At 40.9% G+C, this 25,786-nt stretch overlaps 4 protein-coding genes across 8 annotated transcripts in view; 2 read left to right on the forward strand and 2 right to left on the reverse strand.

Annotated features, from left to right (window-relative positions):
• Positions 1-23: 23 nt before the first annotated feature.
• On the reverse strand, positions 24-7,699 carry LOC111230853 (MOB kinase activator 1A). The gene is made up of 6 exons (XM_022757718.1): positions 7,506-7,699; positions 6,559-6,725; positions 5,918-6,011; positions 3,999-4,132; positions 3,202-3,365; positions 24-2,160 (listed from the first exon to the last, which is right to left on the reverse strand). The coding sequence occupies exons 1-6, from the start codon at positions 7,517-7,519 to the stop codon at positions 2,083-2,085; spliced, it is 651 nt and encodes a 216-aa protein (XP_022613439.1). The 5' UTR covers positions 7,520-7,699; the 3' UTR covers positions 24-2,082.
• Positions 7,700-8,317: 618 nt separating this feature from the next.
• On the forward strand, positions 8,318-12,671 carry LOC111230873 (bifunctional methylenetetrahydrofolate dehydrogenase/cyclohydrolase, mitochondrial-like). Its single transcript, XM_022757750.1, has 8 exons — positions 8,318-8,514; positions 10,438-10,622; positions 10,732-10,854; positions 11,082-11,234; positions 11,325-11,432; positions 11,532-11,624; positions 11,745-11,870; positions 11,960-12,671. The coding sequence occupies exons 1-8, from the start codon at positions 8,435-8,437 to the stop codon at positions 12,106-12,108; spliced, it is 1,017 nt and encodes a 338-aa protein (XP_022613471.1). The 5' UTR covers positions 8,318-8,434; the 3' UTR covers positions 12,109-12,671.
• A 1,407-nt stretch (positions 12,672-14,078) lies between these two features.
• Positions 14,079-16,479, forward strand: arl6ip4 (ADP ribosylation factor like GTPase 6 interacting protein 4). Its single transcript, XM_022757797.1, has 5 exons — positions 14,079-14,364; positions 14,453-14,773; positions 15,224-15,341; positions 15,441-15,510; positions 15,599-16,479. Exons 1-5 carry the CDS (start codon positions 14,217-14,219, stop codon positions 15,653-15,655), a joined length of 714 nt encoding a protein of 237 aa, XP_022613518.1. The 5' UTR covers positions 14,079-14,216; the 3' UTR covers positions 15,656-16,479.
• Positions 16,480-18,580: 2,101 nt separating this feature from the next.
• Positions 18,581-25,786, reverse strand: part of LOC111230824 (membrane-associated phosphatidylinositol transfer protein 2-like) — a 39,007-nt gene continuing 31,801 nt past the window's right edge. The window contains exons 16-26 of one of the 5 annotated variants that reach the window (XM_022757665.1): positions 25,550-25,627; positions 24,275-24,439; positions 23,079-23,369; positions 22,384-22,532; positions 22,171-22,287; positions 21,833-21,949; positions 21,562-21,710; positions 21,228-21,377; positions 20,942-21,122; positions 20,613-20,741; positions 18,581-20,343 (exon numbers count right to left, since the gene is read on the reverse strand). In XM_022757665.1, coding sequence (XP_022613386.1) covers positions 19,960-20,343; positions 20,613-20,741; positions 20,942-21,122; positions 21,228-21,377; positions 21,562-21,710; positions 21,833-21,949; positions 22,171-22,287; positions 22,384-22,532; positions 23,079-23,369; positions 24,275-24,439; positions 25,550-25,627 — 1,910 coding nt within the window. In that variant the 3' untranslated portion in view covers positions 18,581-19,959. The remainder of the gene's footprint in view (positions 20,344-20,612; positions 20,742-20,941; positions 21,123-21,227; positions 21,378-21,561; positions 21,711-21,832; positions 21,950-22,170; positions 22,288-22,383; positions 22,533-23,078; positions 23,370-24,274; positions 24,440-25,549; positions 25,628-25,786) is intronic. The other 4 variants (XM_022757666.1, XM_022757667.1, XM_022757668.1 and 1 more) reach the window with 4 other exon arrangements.

The following is a 25,786-nucleotide window of genomic DNA, read 5'->3' on the forward strand; positions in this document are numbered from 1 at the left end:
ACAAAATGAAAATCAACACAGCGTTGTCCTTTCAGTGTTTATTGAGTTTTTGATCTACCAATACTGTCAATGTCAGACATTTTCATTTTTGTAAGGCACAGTTTTGTTCAGATAAAACACTGATATTATTTACAGCAAATGTTTGGACGCAGTATATACTTTACATCCTTGCACCTCCTCCAAGTCAAAATGACCACACAATGATTGGACCATTATCGTAAATATATAAAACTTTTAATTCATTTCCGAGCCCTTGTTCCTTATTTGAAAAGGTTGAGTCAACAATTTATTTTATAATGTAATATGAAATGTAACTCCATGCCAAATGTTTAAAAACAAAATTGTGAGAAAAAGCAATACATTTCAAAAAACGTGAGTAGACTGAAAGAAAGTACTAATTATATATTCAAATAAAGTCTGTAAAATAAATCAGTCCTGCAAAATATATTGATATGCCCATAAATGAGTAACATAATTGATGCTGGCTTGATTTTTTTACCAAGCAACATGAGGGCCTAAAAGTGGATAAATCAGTGAATTACACATATTTTTTTACATTATTGAAAAACTTTCAACAAGGCATGGGAACAGGCTTTCTTACAAAGTGGTAATTTTAAAAATGAATACTCTACTGCATCTAGACCCATTGGCTGGTTCCTGGTGATGCTTTCAAGTTATCTAACAGCTCTTAATTGCTTACATGATTGTCTGATATGAATTTAGACACAACATGAAATAGGTTATGGACCAATTCCCTTGTTCAATCTTTGCCAAACAAGACATTAATCAGAAATACTAGCTGCATCTGTTTTTAAAAGGATGGCAATACAAACAGCCCTGCTGTTGGAGCCTGAGTTAAGCAGAGGAAATGACCATGATAATTATACATGCACCAAGAGTAATGAAGGCTTCTGTCGAAAAACTACATACATCTCAGGTCACTCATCCTTATCGTTCACAGGTGCAATAGTTATTATTCCATTTTCCAATCCAGGGGAAAAATATTTGGTAAAAAAAAAAAGTACCAGCATTGAAAGAACAAACACGAAGAGTTCCACAATTAATCGGCACCACAGAAATGAACTGAAATGACAGTAAAACTAAAAATTCACATTAGGCTACTTTTGCTGTTGATAGGATTATTTCTACTATACAACTCCAATATAAAGTCATTATACTAGTTTTAAGTGGCCATTAATATAACTATAAAGCAGATTAAAAACATCATTGTAAGCACTTTATCTCGTATTTTACTATTTTAATTAAGAAAATAGCCAAAAAATGTGCAAAAAACAATATTGCATGACCAAATTGAAATACCTATAATGTAGCTAGTGGTGGCCTTTTTGTGGGGCAAGAACAAAGACATCTCACACAACACGTAATTGTGTCGAAGAGCATATCAATCGGAAGCATGTTAACATATGAGGGATATCACATTCACTGTATCAACCAGCTTGTGACACGGAGCTATATGCTATGCATTTTTCTGCCTGCCTTCATGTTAGACTGAAAACACCTTCCACCCTTGTATTGTCATGGGTGAAAAATCCACCCAAGACCTGTTTCATGTCACTACTTTTCTTGCCATCTTTCCTGTTACTCTGCATTGTACACTAATGACAGACATTTAAAAAAAATCTAAGATTGGGATATTTGGTCAGTCAATGCAATTGCAATAGCTAAAAGTTAACAAAAAGAAAATAGCCTATCTATCAATAACTAAAAAGTTTTAGGAAAAAAAGCTGGTTTTCACTTTAACTTCCAAATGTTCTTGGTCCAATATAAAATTCAGTAGGTTGCTCTTACAGAGTCGTTAACCACACAGTCCTGTGAAAAATATTTTTACTACACTACACTATTTTAGATCTAGAGTGGCAAAATGGAAAAAGGCTCAAAGACAGCATAAAAAGACAACAGAAGGAATAAAAGGAAAAATACAGTACAAACATTCAGGAAATGAAAAGAAGAAGGCACAGATTTGAAGAGTTGAGACTAGAAGTCATAGAGGTAGCAGAGGTCACAAAGAGGGACAAAGGAGAAAAGGAAACTGTTAAAAAAATGAGATATGTGATGAAATGTCTATCTGTCCTTAGATCCAAGCTTCTCAATCAAGTCCTGCAGAGGAGCAAGCTCTCGCCTGTCGATAAGGTTGAACTCCTACAAGACAAAAAAACAAACAAACAAATTGTTATAAATGTTGGCCCTCCCTGCATTTATAAAGACACACAGTGAACGACCAGACACTGCGTACTGCACAGTGCAGTGTTCAGGTGAAAGCGACCTTCCAGAATTTCCCCCACTGTTGAAACCGTTTTTTGCCTCCAACAAAGATAGAGGTTAAGACAGAGCACAGGAGGACTGGCCATGGGGACTACCAGCTCAAATTCCGATTAGCTGGTGGCTCATCAAAACATCTAAGAATATTGAGTTTTCGCAAGCTCCATTTTGTGTCATTCTTGTGGGCCTGAACCAGCGGATAGGTCCAAAGCTGAATTTATTTTCTGAGTCTGACCGTGGAGCCAATACTGGCTTATCTGAGATGCAGAGCTCTACGAGCTGCTGAAGGGCTCTCTACATAATGTTACATATTATGTAGAGAGATATTGTGTAGAATAATGGTTTTTGGCTTTCATGCATACAGTAGGTCTCTTTTATGGAAAAGATATATGCTGACTATTCAAACATGATGGTACCTCTGCAGATAGAGCCACACAGCTTACATAATAAATGGCATCTGGCATAGACCAGACAAGGAACTGCGGCACAGTTACATACAGCGCATGAAACAAGATGTTATGTACAATTTCTTATCCTCTAACAGAGGGAGAGCAGTTCATTCATTGCAGTAATGGATCAATGTCGAGGCATGATAACAAAAGAAGTCGAGCTTCAAAACTGATAAATGAGTCTTCAAGTAGCAGCATTCAGTCCCAGTTTGACTGGTTTGCTTTCATCTGTGTGACTGCTTAAATTCACACTTCACCCTTATTGAAAATATTATAGAAATGTTACAGCTTCCTCCGCAGACAGATTGCCAAAGCAATTTTTAAAGAAAAATGACTCAGGACTTTTCAAACAACATCTGGGAAAGAGGTCTCAGGTTTTTTGGAGCCCACTGTACATGGATTCCACTATATGTCTGAATGGGGGGCTTTAGATGCACATCAGTGATTATTGTATATTGTTGTCGGATCTCACCTGAACAAAGAAAATGAAGTGCTTGAAGGAGGTGTTGAGATGGGCCTCCTCCTGCAGCTGCATCACAGAGTCAAAATGTTGATGGTAGATGTGAGCGTAAACCCTGAACAGACGCTTCAGGATGGTTTTGGCCACAGACATGAAGTTCTTGGGAAAGGGAACTCCTGTACGACAGAGTTGGAAAATGGTAATGTCAAGAGAAGAGCATGTCCTATTGTGAACCTCAACTCTTTGAACCCTAGATCGGAGAATGACTGCAGCCAGTCTGGCCTTCATGTGAAACACATGATCAGTTGAACTGAAATCAGGTGACTGGAAATAAAATTACACTGCTTTGCCTTGTCTGTATGTTTAGGGTTGCTGTCCTGCTTCACTGTTCTAAAATTAGCTGACTATGCATAAAAACAGCTGTAAGGCCTACACTGTTCAGGATGTGAACAACATCAGACAGCTGAAAGTCAGCTTATTGACTACACATTCTTCACTGCATATGTAAAATGTCAAAGTAGAGACTAAATCAAAAAAAGTCATCAGTCAAACACTGATTTTATAGTAAGTACTCTGGAAAAATACACCCTGAATGGCTATTACTCACCCATATCACAACATAAGAGACTTTTAGTAAAAAAAAAAAAAAACAATTCGAAATCCATCCTCAAAATGGTAAAAGGCACAGAAAAGTTTCTCAATTCATAATGATAATATGCTTAAAAACTACAATCAATATCATCACTAAAAGCTTAAAATGCCAAACTGCTAAAAATAAAAAATCTGTATCGGCAAGAATCAAAACTCACCAATCTTGGAGGGGAAAAGTGTCTCATCATCCAGCTGATCCTGCACCCAGGTCATCAGGTAGTCGATGTACTTGGGCGCAGAGCATTTGATGGGCTTCTTAATATTGGTGCCGTCAGCCCAGTGATACTCATATCTATAGAGAATGAGCACAATTAATTGCCACCTCTCTCACATTACTGAATTAATTCATTAGTTAAAATATACATGCACTCATTCTGCCTTTCCGTAAGTATATGAAAACATCATTCGGTAGTATATAATCTAAAAAACAGAGCAGGAGTGGGAAATGCAAAAGTATTTACAGTCATATCGTCGCTGGCCTCTATGTCAACAGGAAGTAAACCCCGGTCTCTTCCTCCTGATTAGAGACTGTACACAGTCTTGGCAGGAGAGAGGATTGAGGAAGTGCCAAATCTAGATTCTAACTAAACAGTTTCTACAGGGACCACATGCAAAGTTTAATTCCTGTTTTCCTCATGTGACATTCAGATCATACATTTCATTTACTTAAACCGTCTCAAACATTAAAAATCTGGATCTATGGCTTTGTTCTTTTATTCACATTATTTCCAAATCCTAGCCTAAAGGTCAAATTCTGTTTCATCAACTACGCTCTATAGCGAGTGTGATTCTGACTTCAATGTAATGTAATAGAAACCCTGAGGTCACAAAGCTTCACTTCAGTTGTTCTAATTAATTTTGGTACAGTCTAATTCAATACAAGCTGGGGGCCTTTGTTGCATCTCTCTCTCCCCTCATTTCCTGCTGGCTGTCTACTGTCGGTTCTCTAAAGCAGAAGAGGCCTCAAAAATATGTCATAAATTTAGTCCGAATTTACTTAAACTTCACTGTTATTTACTAAGTGGCTTTAATCAGATAGTAAGTTTCATCCAGTACAAGTTGTGGATTAAAAAAGGATTCATCATGGCTTCAAACACTATAACAGGTCTCTCTCATAGCTCATTAATAAACTAATACACCCCATAATTACTGATAAATGCTTAATGTGCCTTTAATAGCAGGTGTTTATTATGAAGCCTTGTGTCTTGAACCACAAATCATTTATAATTGATTATTGTTGTTATTTGTGCTTATAATGTTCTTTAAAGCACTTGAGCTTAGTGTGACACATCTTGTGTCTCAGCTGACTTGTGTGAAGTTCCTTCTTTCCTACAATTACGTAAACACTTAAATCAGCCAAAACTTTTCCTTTGACACATTTCACCGCTTTTTGAGCTGTTACCAGCTTACAAAAATAAATAAAGTACACATAAAAAAAACAAATAACTAAATATCAAAAAAAAAAAAAACTCTTCTCCCTACCATCAGTTTTATTTTCTGTCTTCACAAGCCTTGGAGTAAACCTTTTCAAACTGTTTTGAAGATTTTTTAAACTTATAAATATATCATGACTTCATGATTTATTTTTGGCCAGGAAACTGACTATAATATATATATATATATACATATATAAACACAATACCTGCACCGGTGGTGTTTCACAGCAAAGGAGCTGAATATTTGTGCAATCAATGATTTTACGTTTTACAATCTTATTCGACTGTTTTTAGAAATTTGGCCCAAAAAGGCCTAGTTAATCCACTATTGTACAGTGCTGTAAAGCCACACTTTTTTACAGGCAGTGTATGTACAATAGGTCTTTTCACAGCAGACGTTTGGATTTGTCATAGTAGACACACGTGCTACTAATAAAATTAATGATGGCTCTGTTCTATTCAAGTGTCCCAGTAAACTTTGACCATGTGACAGTCAACCAGCATGCAAAATACCAGTACCTTTAATAGCTTTTCCCACTATGACATGTCAAAATGTCTTCTGTAAAAAAAAAAAAGGGCCTAATAGAAGTTGTGAACTCAAAAGAAGCTGCATGAATAACAAGGACACTGTTTGCTGTTACCTTGGTCCAGCAGACATCACAGAGCAGCTGGTCTCAGTGCAGAACTCGGTGATGGTGCCGTACAGCATGTTGATCTGGTTGAAGAAGTCCACCGCTGAAAGAAAGGGTAAATTGTCATTTTTTGTTCTCCATTTTGTTATGTTTATAACAATAATGAAATAATATTAATACTCTTACCAGTTTATGATCTGTATTTGAGTTATCTACAACCATAAATTATTATATTTAATAAGGCATCCAGTTGCTTTCCCAACCTAATGCATATGTATGCTGTCCTGAAAAACTGGTGATGTGAATACATCCACATTTTTACATATCCTGTATATATGCTGCATTTAAACATGTCCTCTCTCAATATTTCTATTCTTATTGAAAAGACACAAATCAAAACATTCCATATTTTAGGTACACTGGCCCTTACTTTTAGTTTTATGTAAGTCTGCAGGTACCAAAGATGTCTACTTTCTAAACAATCTTGATGCTGCTGCCAATAATTTACCATTGTTTCAGCTGTGTGTGTTTGTATGACCCTACCGCTATTCTCATACATCTAAGAGATGCAAATGCTCATCTTGGTAGTTAGTAGTTTGTGCACTGAGTGATGTTTTCTATAAATATGTCAATTGTAATCATCAACTCACTGTTGACAGCAATCCACTCGTTGAGATCCTCTCCCTCTGGCAGCATGACAGCCTGCCTCAGGTTCCCACTGCCCAGTGTTGCTTCAGCATGTTTCAGCAGCTCATACTGGTGGGAGCCCTCTGGGATGTTCTTCTTCGGCTTGAAGGTCTTAGATGAGCGACTGCCACTGCAAAGAAACAGACATACGTGGAGCTGAGCAACTGTCTGTACACAAGACAGTGAGATTTTTAAATGGCTTGGGTAGGAGTAGATGCTCCACTTGGGCCTTCACGTGTGATGATCCTTCCTGTCTGATCTAATCAGCAGCTGCAGGAAGCTTATCTATGAACTTGATGCTTGGCTACCACATTTTTTCATGTCAACGTTCAAGCCTTGTTTTGGACCGTAGTGTGACAGAAGAATGACTGTATAATCTGTCATGTAGAAGAAGTGTAAAAGGTGATGCCCCTCTTGGTCCAAGAGACAGGAAATGCGACAGTATCACAGTGTCACTGTAAACAACGGAACAGTTAATTACATCGCTCGACATTTAGTAACCTCTCCGCGAGGTAAACACAGCAAAGGTGTGGATCATGACTGATATTACCACGCCTAATCTTATCTGAGTAAAAAGTAATAATATAAGATAAGTTGGCAAACCAAATGTGAGCTATCACCAGGCTAGCCAAGTTAGCACGTAACTAACCCAGTTAAAAAGTTATAGTTGGCCAGTGCTGAAAACTATAAATAAATACAGTTCACAGATATTGTTGCGACGACGAATGATAACCCTACGTAAGAAAGGTCGGTTTAAATGTGACCCTGACTTGTTAGTTAGCTGCTCTGTTTTCTGTAACGGTGTCTTATTTTAATAGTTACTTCCCTTGGTGGAACTTCGTAGAAGCGTAGCTAACGTTAACCGCAAGCTCCGGCTGCAACTTATCAAGCGACTACCAACTTTACTTACAACAGGAAGCTCATCTTGGCGAAACGGTCGTTGGAGAGCCTCGATTACAACTCTTAATCCTGGTTTAGTAAACAGAAACTTGTTTTATAATTACACACAACGAAATCACTTATCAGCGCTGCCTGCTAACAGTAACGTTCAGGCTAACATGAACTGCACCCACGGTGATTCTTCCTCTATCGGCTCTCAGTAGAAGCTCAGCAGGCAGACTGTCGCCCCCTCCCGTCTGCATGTAGCTACTACCACTCCCTGAAGTAGAGCTATACTGTTACAACTTTTAGCAAATCTAAGAGTTTGTATCCATCAATACACTTTTCACACACTTTAGAGTTTACCTTGGTTCAAATCAACCCAGACTCAGAGACCCTGATATTTTACTTAAATAGTATTTCAATTTAATCTACCTAATACTTCACTTGCACATTAAAGTGTTGTTGAAAAACTGTTATGAACCATTCTGTCTGCACAATTACTACTTTTACTTTTTTATGTTTAGCTGATAATGCTTCTGTATTGGTGTAATATATGTGTGTGTGCGCGTGCGTGTGCGCGCGCGTGTGTGCACGTGTGCGTGTGTGTGTGTGTGTGTGTGTGTGTGTGTGTGTGTGTGTGTGTGTGTGTGTGTGTAATAAATATATATATCTGCTAGGTATTAGACCGTGTCAGACAGACCTCCCCGCTGCGGTGGGTCCAGTTTATATCAGTGGAAACTTACAGTAATGTATATGTGTGCAGTAGAGGTGTGGCAGCAGATAACAGTGACGCAGGCACCATGCGTGGAGGGGGCAGGGCTTTAAAGCCTCTCTGCTCCTCTTCCCCTCTCACAGACATCTCTCTGTCAGCCCGGTAGTGGTGGTGGTGGTGTGGTGGTGTTTCGTAATCGTAATCGTAATCGGCCGTGGTGTCCCTGCTTCTCTCAGCCGGCAAGAATGGCAGCGCTCAGGACTCTCACGAAACTGTGCCAACACTCCCAGCATCAAGTCTGTAAACTGCACACGTCCGCCCTGAGGTGAGTGCGACCACCAGCTCTGAAACCTGATTTCACTGGGTACATTTCACCAAAAGTGTTATGGTATTACACGTTCCACTTTTACGACGTGCTCGGCGCTTCTCTTTCCACCGTGGGAAGATAGGTTTACGATTATTGGATACAAATCCAACCCTTGTCTACTATTGCGTGTGCATGAATAAAGTCGTGCGTGTTATTACGTGGTTTTGTTTGATTGTGTTGTACTAGTACTAAATGTCCGCAGATGGTCACATTTAGGCGCGCCCCTAGCGTTATGCCGGTAACATTGCAGGGAAACTGGCTGATGAAATCGGTCTGAACGCTTGCACCCTGTGGTTTGAGGAGCCAGGTTTCAGCTGGAGACCGAGGGGCTGATCTCTACACAGGGAAATAACATGCATATGGATTGTAACCATTATGCACTGGATGATATGAAATGATTTAAAATGTTTAAAAATGTATTAATTAAGGGATGATAACGTCTCTGTGCAGCATCCCGTGCAGGTATTGATTGGAAACGTGCTGAGTGCAGCGTGACTGAGATACATGTAATGAAATAATGTCTCAAAAACCCAAATCTCGTGTGGTTTCTGCACATGATCTGCAGCCCCAGAGTCACAAGATAGATAATCTAAAGCATGACACGTTGTGCATGATTTATTACCTCATTATATATATATTCAAATTTAAAGACTTCATAAATTAGATCTGGTAGAAAATATTATTTTGAGACAACAGCAAGGTCATCGTATTTACATAGAACATAATCATTACACATAAACTTAACATGCTTTATTTTAAAATGCACACAGCAACTAATAACATACAGAAGAATAAAACACCCCAGAAATAAAACATAACAACAGAAGAAGAAAACCCTACAAAAGACAACTTCCTTCTGAGGTGGATCATGGATATGTGGCCATACATCTGAAAACAGAGATTTTCTCCTCAGTCGACCAGCTTTGTATTTAAATTCATATGAGGTTAAAGAGCAGTTTGCTGCTCTAAAATCCTGACACATTTTTCTCTGGGACCTGGTACACTAGCCCCTGGCCTCACCCCATTTTCCCCAAAGATGTGATACTTTTCTGTGAGGTTTAATTAGTTATGGCACAATGAAAGGGATTGTTACATCACTGTTGATGGCTCATTACTCTTCAGTTATTAACTAACTGCTTTCTGTTATTGTTGTTATATAACAGAAAACTATCTTGGCGCTTTTGTTTGGAAAAAGCAACACGACAGCTCAACCCTGTCTATATGATCATAATAAAGAATGCTGTGCATCACTTTTAACCAGTCCTCATAAAAGATGCTCTTCCTTCCTCTTGTTTTTCTTTACACCAACCCTGGGACTCAAAACATTGTAACACTAAAGTACAAGTGCTGATAAAACATATGGCTCAGTCAGGTGGAGAGGTGCAGCCTCTAATTTTAGAGTCTAGAATTGGTGCTTGCCCAGGGTGAATGTTTGACATTGATTACAGGTTTCTGGTGTCAAAAGTTGCCCTGTTCAAAGGCAATCAAAAGGACTACGTCCAGCAGATGTGGATTTAGCATAGTACTATAAATATTATTCAAATAATTAAGCTGAAGGAATGTTAAAGTTATTTACAGTTATTTTGATGTAACTTTATTTTCACTTTATTTTTGGTTCAATACAGAAATTTTGCTGGTTAAAGCTTTAAAAAAAGTATCCAAAACAATTTGCTCAGTTTTCTTTGTTTTGTGTGATTTATTTTTTATTTTTTTAAATTGCTGGTGATCATGTTGATTGAGAAAATCATAAGTTGCACCCTTGCACAAATTCAGCCCTTATTTCTTTGTCTGAATAACAGCAGAACCGCAGCTTGTTAATATGTAATGTGTTGATTATTTTTCCTCTGACCCGGGTGTTTTTGCATTTACACTAACTCTCAGACAGGAGGCGGTGGTCATCTCAGGAAAGAAACTAGCACGGCAGATTCGGGAGGAGGCCCGGGCCGACGTGGAGAAATGGGTTTTAGCCGGCCACAGGAGACCCCATCTGAGTGTGATTCTCGTAGGAGACAACCCAGCCAGCCACTCCTACGTCCTGAACAAGACACGCGCTGCAGCTGATGTCGGTAAGTGAAAGACATCCTCATGTAAACACAATGATCATACACTATAAAACGCAAAAGAACAAATTCTTCTTTGCGCTTTGAGCCGTTTTCTCACTTCAACCTCCCACAGGAATCTCTAGTGAGACGATTCTCAAGCATTCAGACATCACTGAGGAGGAGTTATTGGACCTGATCTACAAACTCAACACAGACCATCGTGTGGACGGCCTGCTGGTCCAACTGCCTCTGCCAGGTACAGAGAGACTGGAACAGCGGAATAGAAAGACTGACAATGAGTATAGCGAGTCAGGCTGCTTTGTTTCATGGTTAAATATTAAAGTGCAAGTATAGGTCAGTCTATGTCTGGATTTTCTCGTAGGTTGCATTTGTAAACTTTTACAAACTCGTCTGTTTTCTTGAACAAAACGTTTGACGTGTAGTTGTCCTGACTGTAACTTTGTTGTCTTTATTTTCTGACAGACCACATCGATGAGCGCACAGTCTGTAATGCAGTTTCCCCTACCAAGGACGTGGACGGTTTCCATGTAGTCAATGTGGGTCGCATGTGCCTGGATCAGTCCACCATGCTCCCCGCCACTCCCTGGGGAGTCTGGGAAATGATTAAACGCACAGGTAACAGGAGAGACCACTTAACTTGCTCTAAGGGTTAAAATGCTGCTGAGCAAACAGTCTAAAATAAATATCTAAATTCTGGTCTTTCAGGTATTCCTACTCTTGGGAAGAATGTCGTGGTTGCAGGACGCTCCAAGAATGTGGGCATGCCTATCGCCATGTTACTGCATACAGACGGCCGTCACGAGAGGCCCGGAGGTAGGTCACGGTGTATGTGTGGGTTTACTGCGTATGATACTGAGATCTGTATGAGGAGAGAGCGTTAAGCATACATACTAAACCATAGTTTTGTTGCAGGTGATGCCACGGTCACCATTTCTCACCGTTACACTCCAAAGGAGCAACTTTGCCAACACACTAAAATCGCTGATATCATCGTGGCTGCTGCAGGTTTGTGCCACTTTCTGTCTGCCTGTATCTGACTGTGACTGAACTGTTTGAAGCTTATCACTGTTGAGTCGATTGAGATGTTTTCTGTTGTCTAACTGTACTGCGTTGCTGAACTATTAGGGATTCCAAACCTCATTACTGCAGACATGATCAAAGAGGGAGCAGCAGTGATTGATGTTGGAATAAACAGAGTGCAGGACCCGGTCAGTGGAAAGAACAGACTGGTTGGAGACGTGGATTTTGAAGGTAGGGCTGGACATTTATACATTTCTGCAGGGAAATTACTTGGTGTCTCAGGTGTCAGTTAACGTCAATCTTTTTCTGTCCGTATTCAGGCGTCAGACAGAAGGCAGGCTTCATCACTCCAGTGCCTGGAGGTGTGGGACCCATGACTGTGGCGATGCTCATGAAGAACACTATCAAAGCAGCTAAGAACGTTCTGCTGTATCCGCCAGAGAGGATCCGCATGGCGGCTGCGTCTTAATGGCCTGGCGCAAATCCCAGCAACAGTGACACATTCCACCCACTCCAACACTACCACCCACCCCCTCTTTTTTTACTCGGAGCAACCTGATGAGCTCCCCTTGCACATGGACTGGGAAGATGATAGCTTTAAGCCTCTTTTGCTGCTGACATCTTTAACCTTTCCTAACTTCAAGTCCAGCCATGTTTAGACTGTTACATTCACTCATGCTGCTGCATGTTTTATGTAACAGGGTTCTCAGTATTTATCATTTGCAATGTATTTCTGTGGGATTTTGGAGTTTTAAAGAATCTTGAGAGGTTGTTTTATTTATTACTACATTAGGATAATATTTAAACATGAATGGAGCCATGTTACAGTATTTAACTCAAAGCTGGTGAGCAGTTAAAGCAAAACAACTGAGGCCTGTTTCTTGGTTTTTTTTCAGATAGTTTAGCCTTATGTGTCAAGAGTGAAAAGGGCTAACATCATCAGGAACAAGTATGTTTATCAATATACAAGCTTTAAAGATTCACAATTGCCTTTGTAAAAACTTTGAAATAAATATTACAAATATGTTCTCACATTGCTGCTGTCTGTGTCTTCCTTGTCTTGTGAGTTATTGATGATCTCACTCACTTCTCAGGCACTATCATTATAAATAATGGTCTTGTAGCATCAGTATAAAATAACCATCTATCCCTGTCTTTGTCAAATCATATCCTCGCTCACAAACTGACTGTCTCTTCAGACCCCTATCAAAAAAGATTACCCACAGTTATATCACTCCATTCCTTCAACTCACTGACCCACTTTTGCTTGACATGGATGACAATACTCAATGATTAGTGCAATCTAAATATCTTTGAACTTTGAACTATTTTGGGGACAAACTTTCACCCTTCACACAATTGGTCAGATTCTTTTGATAATCCCCAGTGACCTTCTTCTTTTTTTTTTAGGTCACCTTAATGTTGTCCTCATCCAACCTCATGATAAGCAGCTGCACTGGCCTTTGTCTTTTTTTTCTTTTGGTGCTGTGGGAATAAACAGCTAACAAACAAACTGTACAACCTCGGTCTGAACCCCACACACTGGCAGACTGCCACAGAATTGGGAATCTGACCTCAAATAATGTGATAATGGACACTGGAACCCCACAGGGATGAGACCTCAGCCTCATGCTCTACACACTATTCACCTATGACAGTATTGTCTTACGCAAGGACACCACAATCCTGAAATTTGCTGATGAAACCAAAGTCATTTGTGTGATCACTGGGGGTGATGAAACGGCATAGGGGGGAGAGGTCTGGTGATATTGTGTGATAATAACAACCTCTCTCTCAGCACAGATAAGACTAAGGAGATCATAGTAGACATGAGGAAGGAGAGGAGACCTCAGTCAGACCACAGTCGTGCACCGTGGCGTAGTAAAGACTGCTGAGAAGTTCATCAGTGTGCTTCTACCATCTCTGCAGGACATTTACGACCGGAAAGTCCAGAGAAGAACCTGCAGCATCATCAAAGGCTCCACCCACCCCCAACACAGGGTTGTCACACATATGCTCTCAGGAAGGTGATACAGAAATGTGCAATGTGGGATCTCCAGGCTGAGGAACAGCTTTTTTCCTCAGGACATCAGACCACATAAACAGATCTAATCCACTGCCCCTGTCCCGTACCCTAACCCACTGATGGATCACTGCATGAGATATGTTGAATAGACACCTGCAATCTGCTCCATTTGGACCTATTTTCAATGACTTTTGTGCCTTTTGGTACTTTAAGTGCATTTTGATGCTAATGCTGTAACTTTACTTGAATAACATTGTAAAGTATTAAGACTATAACTGTTTTTTACTTGTATTTCTACACTAGTTTATTGTTGCATTTACTTAAACAAACGATCTGAGTACTTCTTCCACCTCTGTGGGCAAATTCTTACTCAAAGTAGGAACTAGGAACCAAAATACTGTGTTCCCCGACGGCAGGAAATTGAAGACGAGCACACTTCCGTAAACGAAAAGAAAGCCAGTCCTCTATGGCTGCCGAAGCCCCGTCGCTACTTTTTATGATCTACAACCAACTTTTCAGCGGGGATTTCTCTTCGTGTGGTTTATTTGGCGATGGATCGCAGCAGATCACCTGACAGAGCGGACAGAGAGAAGAAGAAGAAGAAACGGAGACGGTCCTCCTCTTCTTCACCATCGTCTTCTTCGTCCAGCAGCAGGAGTCGGAGCAGATCGTCAAAGAAAGGGACACACAAGAACCAAGGTTGGGACTTGAAATGAGCAGGTTTGAGCAGGTTTGCAAAATTGTTCTTATCAAAGAAAATGATTAACTTCTTCTGTTTCTCCCTCAGATGTGAAAACTCACAGAAAGAAGCGCAGAAGAAGCTCTTCTTCTTCTTCTTCTTCATCCTCCTCTTCCTCCTCGCCATCTTCATCCTCGTCGAATGATGACAGGGCAAAGAGGAAGAAAAGTAAAACCAAGAAAAAGAAGCTGAAGAAGAAAAAGGCAAAGCTGAAGAAACAGAGGAAAAAGGAGAAAAAGAAGAAAGAGAAGCTGAAGAAGAAGGAGAAGAAGAAGACGGAGGTACTGCCGTCCACTGTTCCGGCAGAGAGACGTCCCTCTTACCTGGAGGTGTGGCAGAGTGATGAGGGGGCGGTGGAGCTCGGACCTGGTGGGACATCACATTACTTCACTCTGGGTGTTAAAGGGACTAGCAAATACACCGAAATGCACGGGTGGATTATGAGAATATGGGACTCTGGGCACACACATGTAACCCCCCTCCCACCTTATTTTAAGCACTCAATCACATTGAGGCAAAAATGATATAAAAACCAGCATTTGTGATGAAGCAGTCTTCCTTATAAATTTATGAGATGGCCCACAGTGCACCACTACAACCGCAGATATTAAAGGGGCAGATACTGAGGTGTAAATGGTAAAGCAAGATCTCAGATGGCTGACAATTTTATAACATCTAAGAGCTAATATGACCAGTGGGAGAAAAATGGTCTGGTTATCTTTTTCCCACTTTGCTCAGCCCTGTTTTCTTAAGAACCTCTATTGGTGGGAAACAGGACGAGTCAGGTGTAGTACATTAAGTTTTTGTTTTTCTCTGCAGTCATGACAGACGAGCAGAAGGCCCGGCTCTCCACCAAGAGGCCTCTCACCAAAGAGGAGTACGAGGCCAGGCAGAGTGTGATCCGCAGGGTGGTGGACCCTGAAACGGGGCGGACCAGGTGAGGCAGCGCTACGGAGCACACTCTCCAATCCATAGCGCAAGTCTTTACAGGAACAATTCCCCAACTCATTTTTATCTTCTTCTACTTTTCCTCTAGATTGGTGAGAGGAGAGGGAGAGATCATAGAGGAGATCGTCAGCCGAGAAAAACACAAAGACATTAACAAGGTAAAAGAAACTTTCAGCTGTAACTTTGTGAAATGAACATACCAAATGAACACTGCACCTCACTGTAAACCATCCATTCATCCCATAGCAGGCCACCAAGGGAGACGGGAACGCCTTCCAGAGGAAACTGGGAATCAACAGGTAGAAGATGCCGTTCTCTCCTGGCAACATTGGAGTAGCTTCACTAAACTGAAACTACCTTCCTCAAGAAGAGGTTGCCCAGACTGCTGATACTCACAGTTCAAGGAGGCACTACTGCTTTTTCAGAATATTTCACAAATTTTATATTTGAATTTTGTATGAAAGATTTGCCTGTGATTGAACTGTGTGGTAGTGAATGTACAAAGTAACAGAGACATGTACGATTCTTGTTTACTAATGAGTTAAATCCAGATAAGTCATTATTTCCTGTTGATTTGCCTTTGTAATTTTATGCTGATGGAGATATAAACAGAAGCAGATGAGTTACGGTGAATTTAAATGTGTCGAGTCCACTGAGATCCATAAAAGGAGAAGGAACTCAACATAATGATGTCACAAATCGTTTGCACACACGTTTACACGGGAGTGCAAACGTGTGTGTTTACACTGATCCATGCATATTTATTTTGTCCATGTTTTAAAGCATTGCAGTGTTTAAATTTAAGTAACAATCGATCCTAAATGAACTCCCGACTCAGGATATTTATTAAGAGTTGTGACTGCATTCAAATGGTAGCTGCATTTGAAATTAGCTCATTCATATTGCATATTGTCTGAGTGATGTAGGACACAATAAGAAGCTGATTTTAAGAGCTCAGTATCCTGCGTGACACTGCAAACTTTTTTTTGTCTTCCTTTTTGTATTTTGGCTACATGTTCTACACCCACTTGAAGATGTGTTCTCACCTTTAAATCTCACATTTTGGGTCTCTGAATAAATCTACATTTGTGTGAACTGATCCCAGAAAAATAAACAGTTTGTGTGAACTGAAATGAATTCTAAGCCCTGGTTTCTGAAGAGACTATCCTTGTAATCATCAAGTAATATTATTCTTCATGACAACATTACCACTGTGTGTGAAAAAAGGCCAGAATTACTTAGTTGTTCTTTATATGTTCTTTATACACTGTACATAAAAACACAAGGGATTGGGTGAAAATGAAGTTATCCAAAACCTACAAGATACACACCCTGTACAATGAAAATATTTTCCAAGCTTAATTTACCAAGGTATGTTGTATATATATATACAGCCTGTGAATGCGAACTGGTGATGAAATAGTTGTGGCATTGCATTAACCCGGGGGACAGAGCTTCAGACGGTGATGGATTGCCTAATGTTGGTGAAATACGTCAAACAAATTTCTCCTTTGTGCATTTCCTTTAAAGAGAAAACAAACCACAGACTTAAGAAAATATGGCGTTTTCCTATTTCCACAAAGTCTACATGAACAGTCTATTCTTTTCCATGAAGTCAATTTTCGGTGTGAGCAGCGTTCAATCTAGGCCTCGCAACACAATGGTGAATGTAAGGCAGAATAGGGAAATGTAAGGCCTCTGATAAAGTGTGTGTCAGTAGCAGAATCGAAGCAAGTGTCTGCCCAGAGGTATCCAAACTTCAGATTACCGCACCGCTTCGTCTTTACATTCTCTGGATTTTAATATCCAGGCAATTCAGATCTCTGAGGAAGGGAGGATGGTTCAGAAGTTGCCAACTTTACATGAGAGCACATTTTGCACCATTGACTTTTCTTTTTTGTAATTACTATAAATGTACTAACGGCCGCTATTTAAACAGCAGCTTCCCTAAGAGTTGTCTATATGGCTTCAAGCCGAATCTTGACAAAAAATTCAAATGCTGAGGGACGGTAGTACAGCATGAATTACATTGGCAGTCCACATGAGGGAGGTTATACTGAGTGTACCTTTGCTCTAGGATGTTCACTCAGCTGTCTAATATTTAGTTTACCCTCAGTGATGTGTGTCAAGGACAAAATATTAGAAACTCCTCTCACAATACAATTCAACAGCACCATGAACTGCAGCCTCCAAAATGACCTTTCATTTGAATGAACACTTCTCTTAAGAGTTCCAACAAATACCGAACATTATGACCTTCATATAAGTAGGTTTTATTGCAGGGCTGTTGTATTAGACGGCATGTTTTTTTTTTTAGCTATGTATACCTAATCAACTGGCAACTTAAGTGTTGATTTTTGGGTCACTCTTACAGTCAGTGTTATGTGGGTTCATCTAGACACCCATGTGCTGGAATGGAAACATCACAACAAAAACAAAGACCGAGCATGTGTCCACAGGAGAGAACCTACTGTAATATCCCATACTAGTATCAGGTCAGTGGTCACTTCAGGTCACTTCATTGTGAGAAATCTCTACTTTGTAAAATGGACTTGCACGTGTACCTGTGTGTTTGTGTGGCGCAGAGACATTTTCAGATACCCTCTCCATTTTGACGGCTGTAGAATATGTGCCAGTTCAACTGATTGTCAATGCACTGTGACATTTCTTCAGCACAGTCTGTTTGATCTTGTGGTGTGGTTGAGTAATATTGCACATTTCCCCTTATGTCTGAGCCCATATTGGTCCATTACAGTCAGCTCTGTACACGCCTATTAGAGGGACAAATAAACATCATTTGAATGAATAAATCAGAAATAAATGGCCAACAGCATAAAGTAAGTCTTAGCTCGGTTTTCCTACTTCTGACAGCATATTGTACAGAATTTACAATTTGCAGATTGTTCTTCCTCTAATGGCGCAGCAGAACAGAGAAAGAGACCTTAACCTAGGGAGGATTATCTATTAGCACATTCAACGCCTCATGTACAGCTTAGGGATAACCAGAGAGAAGCCATATCCCAAATTTCCAAAATAGATAATAACAAACATACAATATATGACACAATATAGCAGTTCTGTTGATACAATTCTGGTGATCTGCAAGATAAAATAACAGAAATACAATACTGTACCAGGCAAAGACCTTTGAATTTTGGCGGCTGCAACTGAAGTTTGAAAAAAAAAAAAAAAAAAAAAACACAACTTAGCTAAAGTAATCTTAAAACACATTTTGTTCACAAAATCAATACATTTTAAAATATCTATATATCTTAAATAACAATAATTATCATCATCAATCAATAAAGTGTATCCTGAATGAGTTGGTGTTTACCTCCAGAGGAAAGAAGACACTTGAAACTGGTCTTCAGTGGACCAGATACCAGATCTGCACTGTAATATAACAACTATGTACAAGCCTTGTTAAGGCATTCAACTACATACTTACACAATCTATTCCATTTTTACACAGGAAACCCTAATCCTTTCCTCTCTGTTCATGTACAGCATATCATTCTATACTGTTTACTTTGGCACATTAACCGTACAGTAGCAGGAGATTTCTCTATAGTTGAGTCATACATTACGTATTTAGGAAGGTACAGCAGCGCAGTATGGTGTCATGTGGTGAAATGCTATAAAAAAAACCCAGGAACAGTTTCAGCTGCAACCATAGTTAAAGGGTAATTTCGTAGTTTGCTTCATGTGATATTTGGATGGTTCTTTGGTCCGAGGGATGACTAGAAAACAAGAAAAACTGGACTGTATGGTTTGAAACATCATTTACTCATTGTAGTTTGCAAACACTAGAAGTATATGCAATAAGCAGCAGCTCTTGATCAAATCATTTCTAGTTGGTTTATAAATCACCATAACATTGCTCTGTATTGTTGATAAATGACAATGAAAAGAAAATCTAACAAAGATACATTTGGGCTAAATGACTGTTTGTGTGGTCACACCCAAAACAAACACATTCAGTCCAGTTTGACCTGATTCTTAGCTCTCCTCTCAGACTACAACTTATCTGATTATCGCATAAAAAGGACATAGCTTTAAAACCATTATTCACAAAGTTTATCTTTATCTATAGTAATTGTTGTGCTTGCAGTGGCCACAGTAGTCAGCTGCAGTGCAGTATCAGAAGTGGACCTGATACAAACTGTCTGTAACCACTCTGTTGTTTGCTGGAGTAAACAGCATGGAGATGCTTTTATGTGTGACCATTTCCGATCTAAAAGCCTGTTGTAGGAGGAAAACCGACCTTGTATTCAAGATAAATAGTTACTAAACAGTAAAAATGGTCTGGATTCCTACAACATTAGCTAGATCTGTTTGTGTGCATGTTCCTGCTTCAGGAAAATGCTTTTTGAAATGCCTATTGAGTTGTGTGTGTTTTATAATAAATATAGCCATAGCTTCTGTCCATAAATGTGACTGGCATTAGTTTTATAAAGAGTGGTTTGTAGCACCTATGATTTTTACCCATCTGGTGCAGGCAAACTGTTTTTCACTCTTTCCATTTATCTTAATGTCACGTGTCTCTTCCTCAGCACTGTATCTATAAGTCACTCTCGCAAAGGTACGCTCATATTGTCTCCCTAATCCTATTTTGGGCTGAGAACTCCTGGTTCCAGCTTGGTGCTGCTGCTGCGGCCCCAGCAGCTCGCTGTGATGCTCATGCTGCGCTGGGTTGCTCCCTGGCTGTGGCTGTGAGCGCGCTCCAGTCGCTCCCGCTCCAGCCGTTCGCTGTCTGATTGGCTCTGTGTGCGCTCTGGTCTGTTGTGGATGCTGCCTGTTGGGGAGCTGGGGGCTGGCTGGGAGGAGATGGTGCGCAGCAGGTGGTTCCTTTTCCTCAGGAAGTCGCTGTTTGCGCCCAGGCCGAAGCTGCCTTTACGTAGCACCATACGTGCGCTGCTGGACTTGGCTGGCCGAGAACGGTGGTTATACTCCAGCTGAGACAAATGAGCTGCATATCCCTCTGTGATGAACTGTTGAGAGGATCAGAGCAGAGACAGACTGTCAACTAGGAAGAAACAGCGTTTTTACATCCTCATTAATTTAGTTCATACTGTTTCAGTCATTTAAACAAATTATTATTTGGCATTATGAGAGGCAGTTTTATTATAGGACAGACCAGTGTTACATGTTTCTCTTAGAGCTTTGGGCATTTATTTTATTCATTCATTCTTGACATGTAATAATGGGCTATTTATTTAGCAAAATCTCCCACTTTGTGCATAAAATGACCAAACGGTACCTGACACTGGTGCTGCATCTTCTTGGAGGGTCTGCCGACGATGTATATTTGGGAGGGAGGGAGGCCAATGGAGGTGTAGACTGAAATGTCTTTGGTTGATCCATAGCCAGCGAATATCTTCATGTGAGCCTGGAATCAGTCAAATGAAAAGAGAACTGTTGCATCTCTCCGAACTACTGAGTAAACATGTCAGCATTATTTAATTATCACCTCTAAAAGGATATTCTTTATTCATTCCACACAGATCAAGATCACACACACACACAATCTACAGTACTCATAAAACAGCACATAGACCCCCCTCAATCCCCCCTTCCTGTAAGTCTGACCTCTGTTAAGGTCTTGAGGAAGTTGGCCTTGTGTCTGAGCGGGTCGTGGACCAAACCATCACAGAAGGAGACAATGCCATGAGGGAAGTTGTGCTGAGACAACCAAGCCACTACCCGCTGCTTCTGCATGTCTGGACGTCCTGTCACATAGATGATCAAATAGCCTAAATCCTGCCAGTGCCTGCGATGAGGAGCAACAGGAGAATATACCAAGATATAAATAACAACACCATATGCTTATGTACTTCAATCTGAAAGAAGACAGCAGAAAGGAGCAGCTAGGTACCTGACAACGTCCACAGCTCCTGCCCGCACTTTGGGATCACTGCCCATAATTGACACACTGGCAGCAAAAGACCCGTCAATACTGAATACCACAAACTCTGTGCCACGTGGAATAACTGTCAGGTAGCTGTCTGCAAATGTGTGGTCGCCCCTGGAGAATAAAAAGAACAACAGAGAGTAAGAAAAATGGAGAGACACAAAGATCAAAAGAATTTTTTTTTTCTGAGGACATTGAACTAGAATAATACAAAATGCACAAAAGAGCTTGAATAATTCAATAAACTAAGACACACCATTAGGGTTGGGGTATCGAAAAGGTACCAAACTAATCTCACCTGACAACCATTTTCACTGGGTAGACTCCGATGCCCAGACGCTTGTCTTCTGGGATGATAAAAGACACACGGCCACTACTGTTGGTCACCTCTGTGTTGAAGTACACCCATTCTCCTGATGGAGGCTGGGTCATGATGTGTAGGTCAACCTGGACAGGATTGAAAAACAAACATAACCTTTCAATAGGAAAATGAGCACAAATATAAATTACACAGACATTACTGACACCGGTCTGTGTGCTGCTGCAAGCGAAGACAAAAGAGAGTTCACCTTCTCCCCTGCCAAAGTGACCATGTCCAGGGGGCCGTACATGAAGCGACCAGTCACGACCTGCTGGCTGTCTTCGGTAAACACGGCATCGTTTACTCGGTGGTTGGCAGTCACATTCTGTCAAAGGAGGGAAAGAAAGATACATTCTGAAATGTAGCTTTTGTGTATTCAACTGAACTATAAAAACATTACTGATGTTACGTTTCCAACATATATATATTTTTTTATAATATCTGATGAAATTTGGTTAGAAAGGCCAAAGTTAAAGGGCAGAGTTGAACCCAGGGTGTTGCGATTAAATAGAAAGCAGCCCCAAAGCAGATAGATCTGACGCCTACCCTGATCTTTACATGAGTCCTCTTGCGGAGCCACTTCTCTCGAGGTTTGGAGGGGGTGAATTCAGACACTTCTTTTCCATCAAGCTCCAGGATGCTGGAGTTTTCATGCCTCATGACCTACAGGGAACATTTCAATGATCCATCCTCAGTATTTCTGAAGAGGACTTGCAGCCTGCAGGTTACGTATTAACAGGTAGTGTAATGTTTACTCACCTGCCTCAGGAGAAAAGACACGACATCAGTGGACTCCCAGTATGATGCGTGGAAGAGGTGTGGTAAAGCCACTGTGGGGAAAGCGGTCAGAGCATCGGGGCAATACAGGGCAAAGTCCAACCTCTTTGTGCCCCACCAACGTGCTGCAACTGTGACGGGAATGGATCGCATAGAGTGCAGAGACGTAAGATGAAACTGTAAGTGGGAGGTTTGTAATGCCACGCAAAGGTGCAACACCGCTGAGGCTAAAGTAAAAAGATTATTTCAGTCCTTAACCACAATCATCACCGATCCCAGTAGTTCTCCAGCTACAGGAAGGAAAGGAAGGAGTTTATATCTGTTATCAACAAGAAGATCAAGTGCTGGAATTCAAGTTCAGAAATTAGAAAAACAAAGTTAGAACTGATATGTGATTAGATGAGACACTGAAGATGGTTATTCATGTTAGTATAGGCATGAGAAAAGATCATGGATTTGGAATGAAGCAGCAAAATCTGGATTTATACATTAATTCTCATCCGTGCAGGTAACAGCCTTGAATCTTTATGAATTCAGTTTTGAAAGAACACAAGTAAAAGGGAGGAAAAAGAGGCTTTCTGGAAGAGCTTTTGGATTGTGGCAGAGTATAGAGCAGCACAAAGAAAAGACCTGTAGTCTCATGTTGATTTCAGCAGTCCCATCCCTTAGAAATATACCTTGCTCCACTTCAGCCTGGGAGTCCAGTGAGACCAGATCAGATATAGCACAGTCCAGCCCCGCTGACGGGCAGTTCTCGTACTGGCCAATGGGACTTAGACCTTCACTAGAGTCTGCCTCACCGTCCAGCTCTGCCACTGGATCTGCATCAGGTGATCCTGCAGCCTGGCCAGCCTTTGCTTTCTTACGGGACTTAGGAGGACTTTTCAGGAAGAATTTATTTTGTGATGATAGGGCGAGTTGGGACAAAAGGCTGAACTTTTTGGATTGGTTAATTTGGCATGATTTGGCTATGGGGAGAAAAACAAAGACAAAGACACCATATGAGAAAATGGGTGCATGTTGGTAATGTGACAGTTTATGACAGTTTGAAGAATGATGTTGGGATGTGTCTGGTGTCAGGAAGATGCCTTAAAGAGAACTGTGAATGTCAAAGCTGTTAAAGTAGTGGAGCAGGGTGATGCTGTGGAAGATCGTCTGATGCTGCGGTGCTGCAGGAGCAGATCTCTGACAATTAGTTTAGGTGCAGCTCCAGGGCTGTACTGCAGGTGCTAAAAATGCAGTGTTCACAACAGTAATGTGAGCAGCAAATAAATGTCCAGGGAACGAAAAGAAGAGAAAGAGTGAAGGAGGGGGGAAGGAGGTGATTCGGAGGACAATCAAACAAACAGGAAACAGAGTACTGGTTCGCTCAGCAAACATTGCAATAGGGAGTGGACGATGCAGGAATGGCTGAGGGAGGCAGGTGTCTACATGCATTACAACATTAGATAAATGCAGCACTCATTCATTGCATTTACATTTAGACAGTGGATAAGAGTAAGACAGACAGTGGAAAGTGGCACTAAGCTTCTTCTTCTTCAGGACTCTGTTTGGGACTTTTTAACAGGAAATGGACAAGACGTTCTCCATGAGTCGCCATTCTGTGCAGGTGTTAAGTCTGGCTGAGCAGAAGTAGCAAACGAGCGGGATATTCATTGTCTACCTGGCTGACTAGACTGCTCCAGCTGGAGTGCGGGTTGTGTGTGGAGTCAGAGTAATGGAGTTGAGAGAGAGAGAAGATGAGTGAGGAGAAACTAGACAGAATAATAGAGAAAAGCTGGACTGAAAGAAAGAAGGAGAATAACTAGTATCAGTGTTTGTGTGAGTGGAAGGAAGAAAGAAAGAGACACTGGTTGGTATTGAGAACACTTACTGTTGGCTATGTTGGTGGCAGTGTAACTGTCTGCCATTCCTGAGACCTGGCTGGCAATGCTGACCTCACTGGCCCTCCGCTGGCCCCGGGAGAGGGGGCCCGTTACAGGGGATGAGGGGTACGAACTGTCCATGAAGACACCACCATGAGACTGAACAACATCCGCTATTGAGCCGAAACAAGGAGATCCCATTAGACAGAGACACAGGTAAGGGGAGCTCACAGTGATGGGAGGAGGGAGATGTGAGTTCGGGCAGCAGGAGAGAAATGTGACAGCAGGCACCATGGTTCCAGAGGACATGTGAAACCACAAGGCGGCCACATGGTGACCAAGGTCAGATTTCTATAACCAACCAAGTGGAAACACGAGAATATGAATACATAAAACACTTAGTGAATGTAAAATCACAAATGACCAACTCTGTTACAGTCACATCCATGTTAGTGTTAGTATCTCTGATGAGGGTGATTTTTATCTAATAATCAAGTGATATCATATATAGTGCTTGACATTTTATAAAATCAGATGACCTCTGACCATTAACACAAGGAGAAACATAGAGTAGTACACACTATATTCAGGACGTATAGTAAGGACTCCAAGTACACTGTACAACCACAACATCAAAAGCAGCACAATCTTCACATTAAAACCTGTCTCTGAAACACAGACGACTGTAGAAATACCCTCTCTTGACATTAATGACACAGACACACTAAAACCTGGCTTAAAAACCACAGCACAAACACAAATGCTTGCGTCCTCCAAAGACTGAATGCGACATGAATATATGATGGCAACAACAAAACCAAACACCACGAGATGCTGATCAGATTTTTTCCAGAGTATTCCAATGACATGTTGTAACAATTTGTTATAATTTCTATTCAACCAGTTAAGTAAAACGCCTACAAAGAGCAATTTAGATAAAAGACTGAATGCTACTAGGAAAGGCATATATGCAGTACATACTGTGTACTGGTCTATCGATGCGTTTTTGTCTGAATATCTCAACAAAAACATGACAGCAGGTGTAGATTTTTGAAACAACAGTGATGGGAATATTCTGAGAGAACATGTGGTCAATATAAATCTGAGCATCTTGGACATGAGAGCAGGAGGGATGGAACAAACAGACAAAGGAAACACAGTGAATGGGGGGTGTGGACAGATGCAGGTGAATGGGAGAGGCTACACACACTCCATAGTGGCGGGTGTGGCTTTGAGGGAGCCCTCCTGCCAGTTTAGCACAGGCACAGGGATGCAGGTCTCACTGATGGTCTCCTGACAGCGAAGGGACAGGGTAGGCCCGCTGTCAAGTAGCAGCTGAGCGTTGCTCTGGACTGTCTCCACTATAGAGGGAGGTGGAGGGGCAGAAGGGGGCAGAGGTCAGGAGGGGTTTTAGAGGTAGAGAGCCAGGTACGCAGATATGGGGACAGGAGGCCAAGAGAGGAAGAAGGAAAGAAGACAAGGAAGACACAAAAACATATGAAGCAAGAACAACTGAACAT

Source organism: Seriola dumerili, unplaced genomic scaffold, assembly GCF_002260705.1.
Source record: "Seriola dumerili isolate Sdu_G_001 unplaced genomic scaffold, Sdu_1.0 BDQW01000290.1, whole genome shotgun sequence".
NCBI lineage: Eukaryota > Metazoa > Chordata > Actinopteri > Carangiformes > Carangidae > Seriola > Seriola dumerili.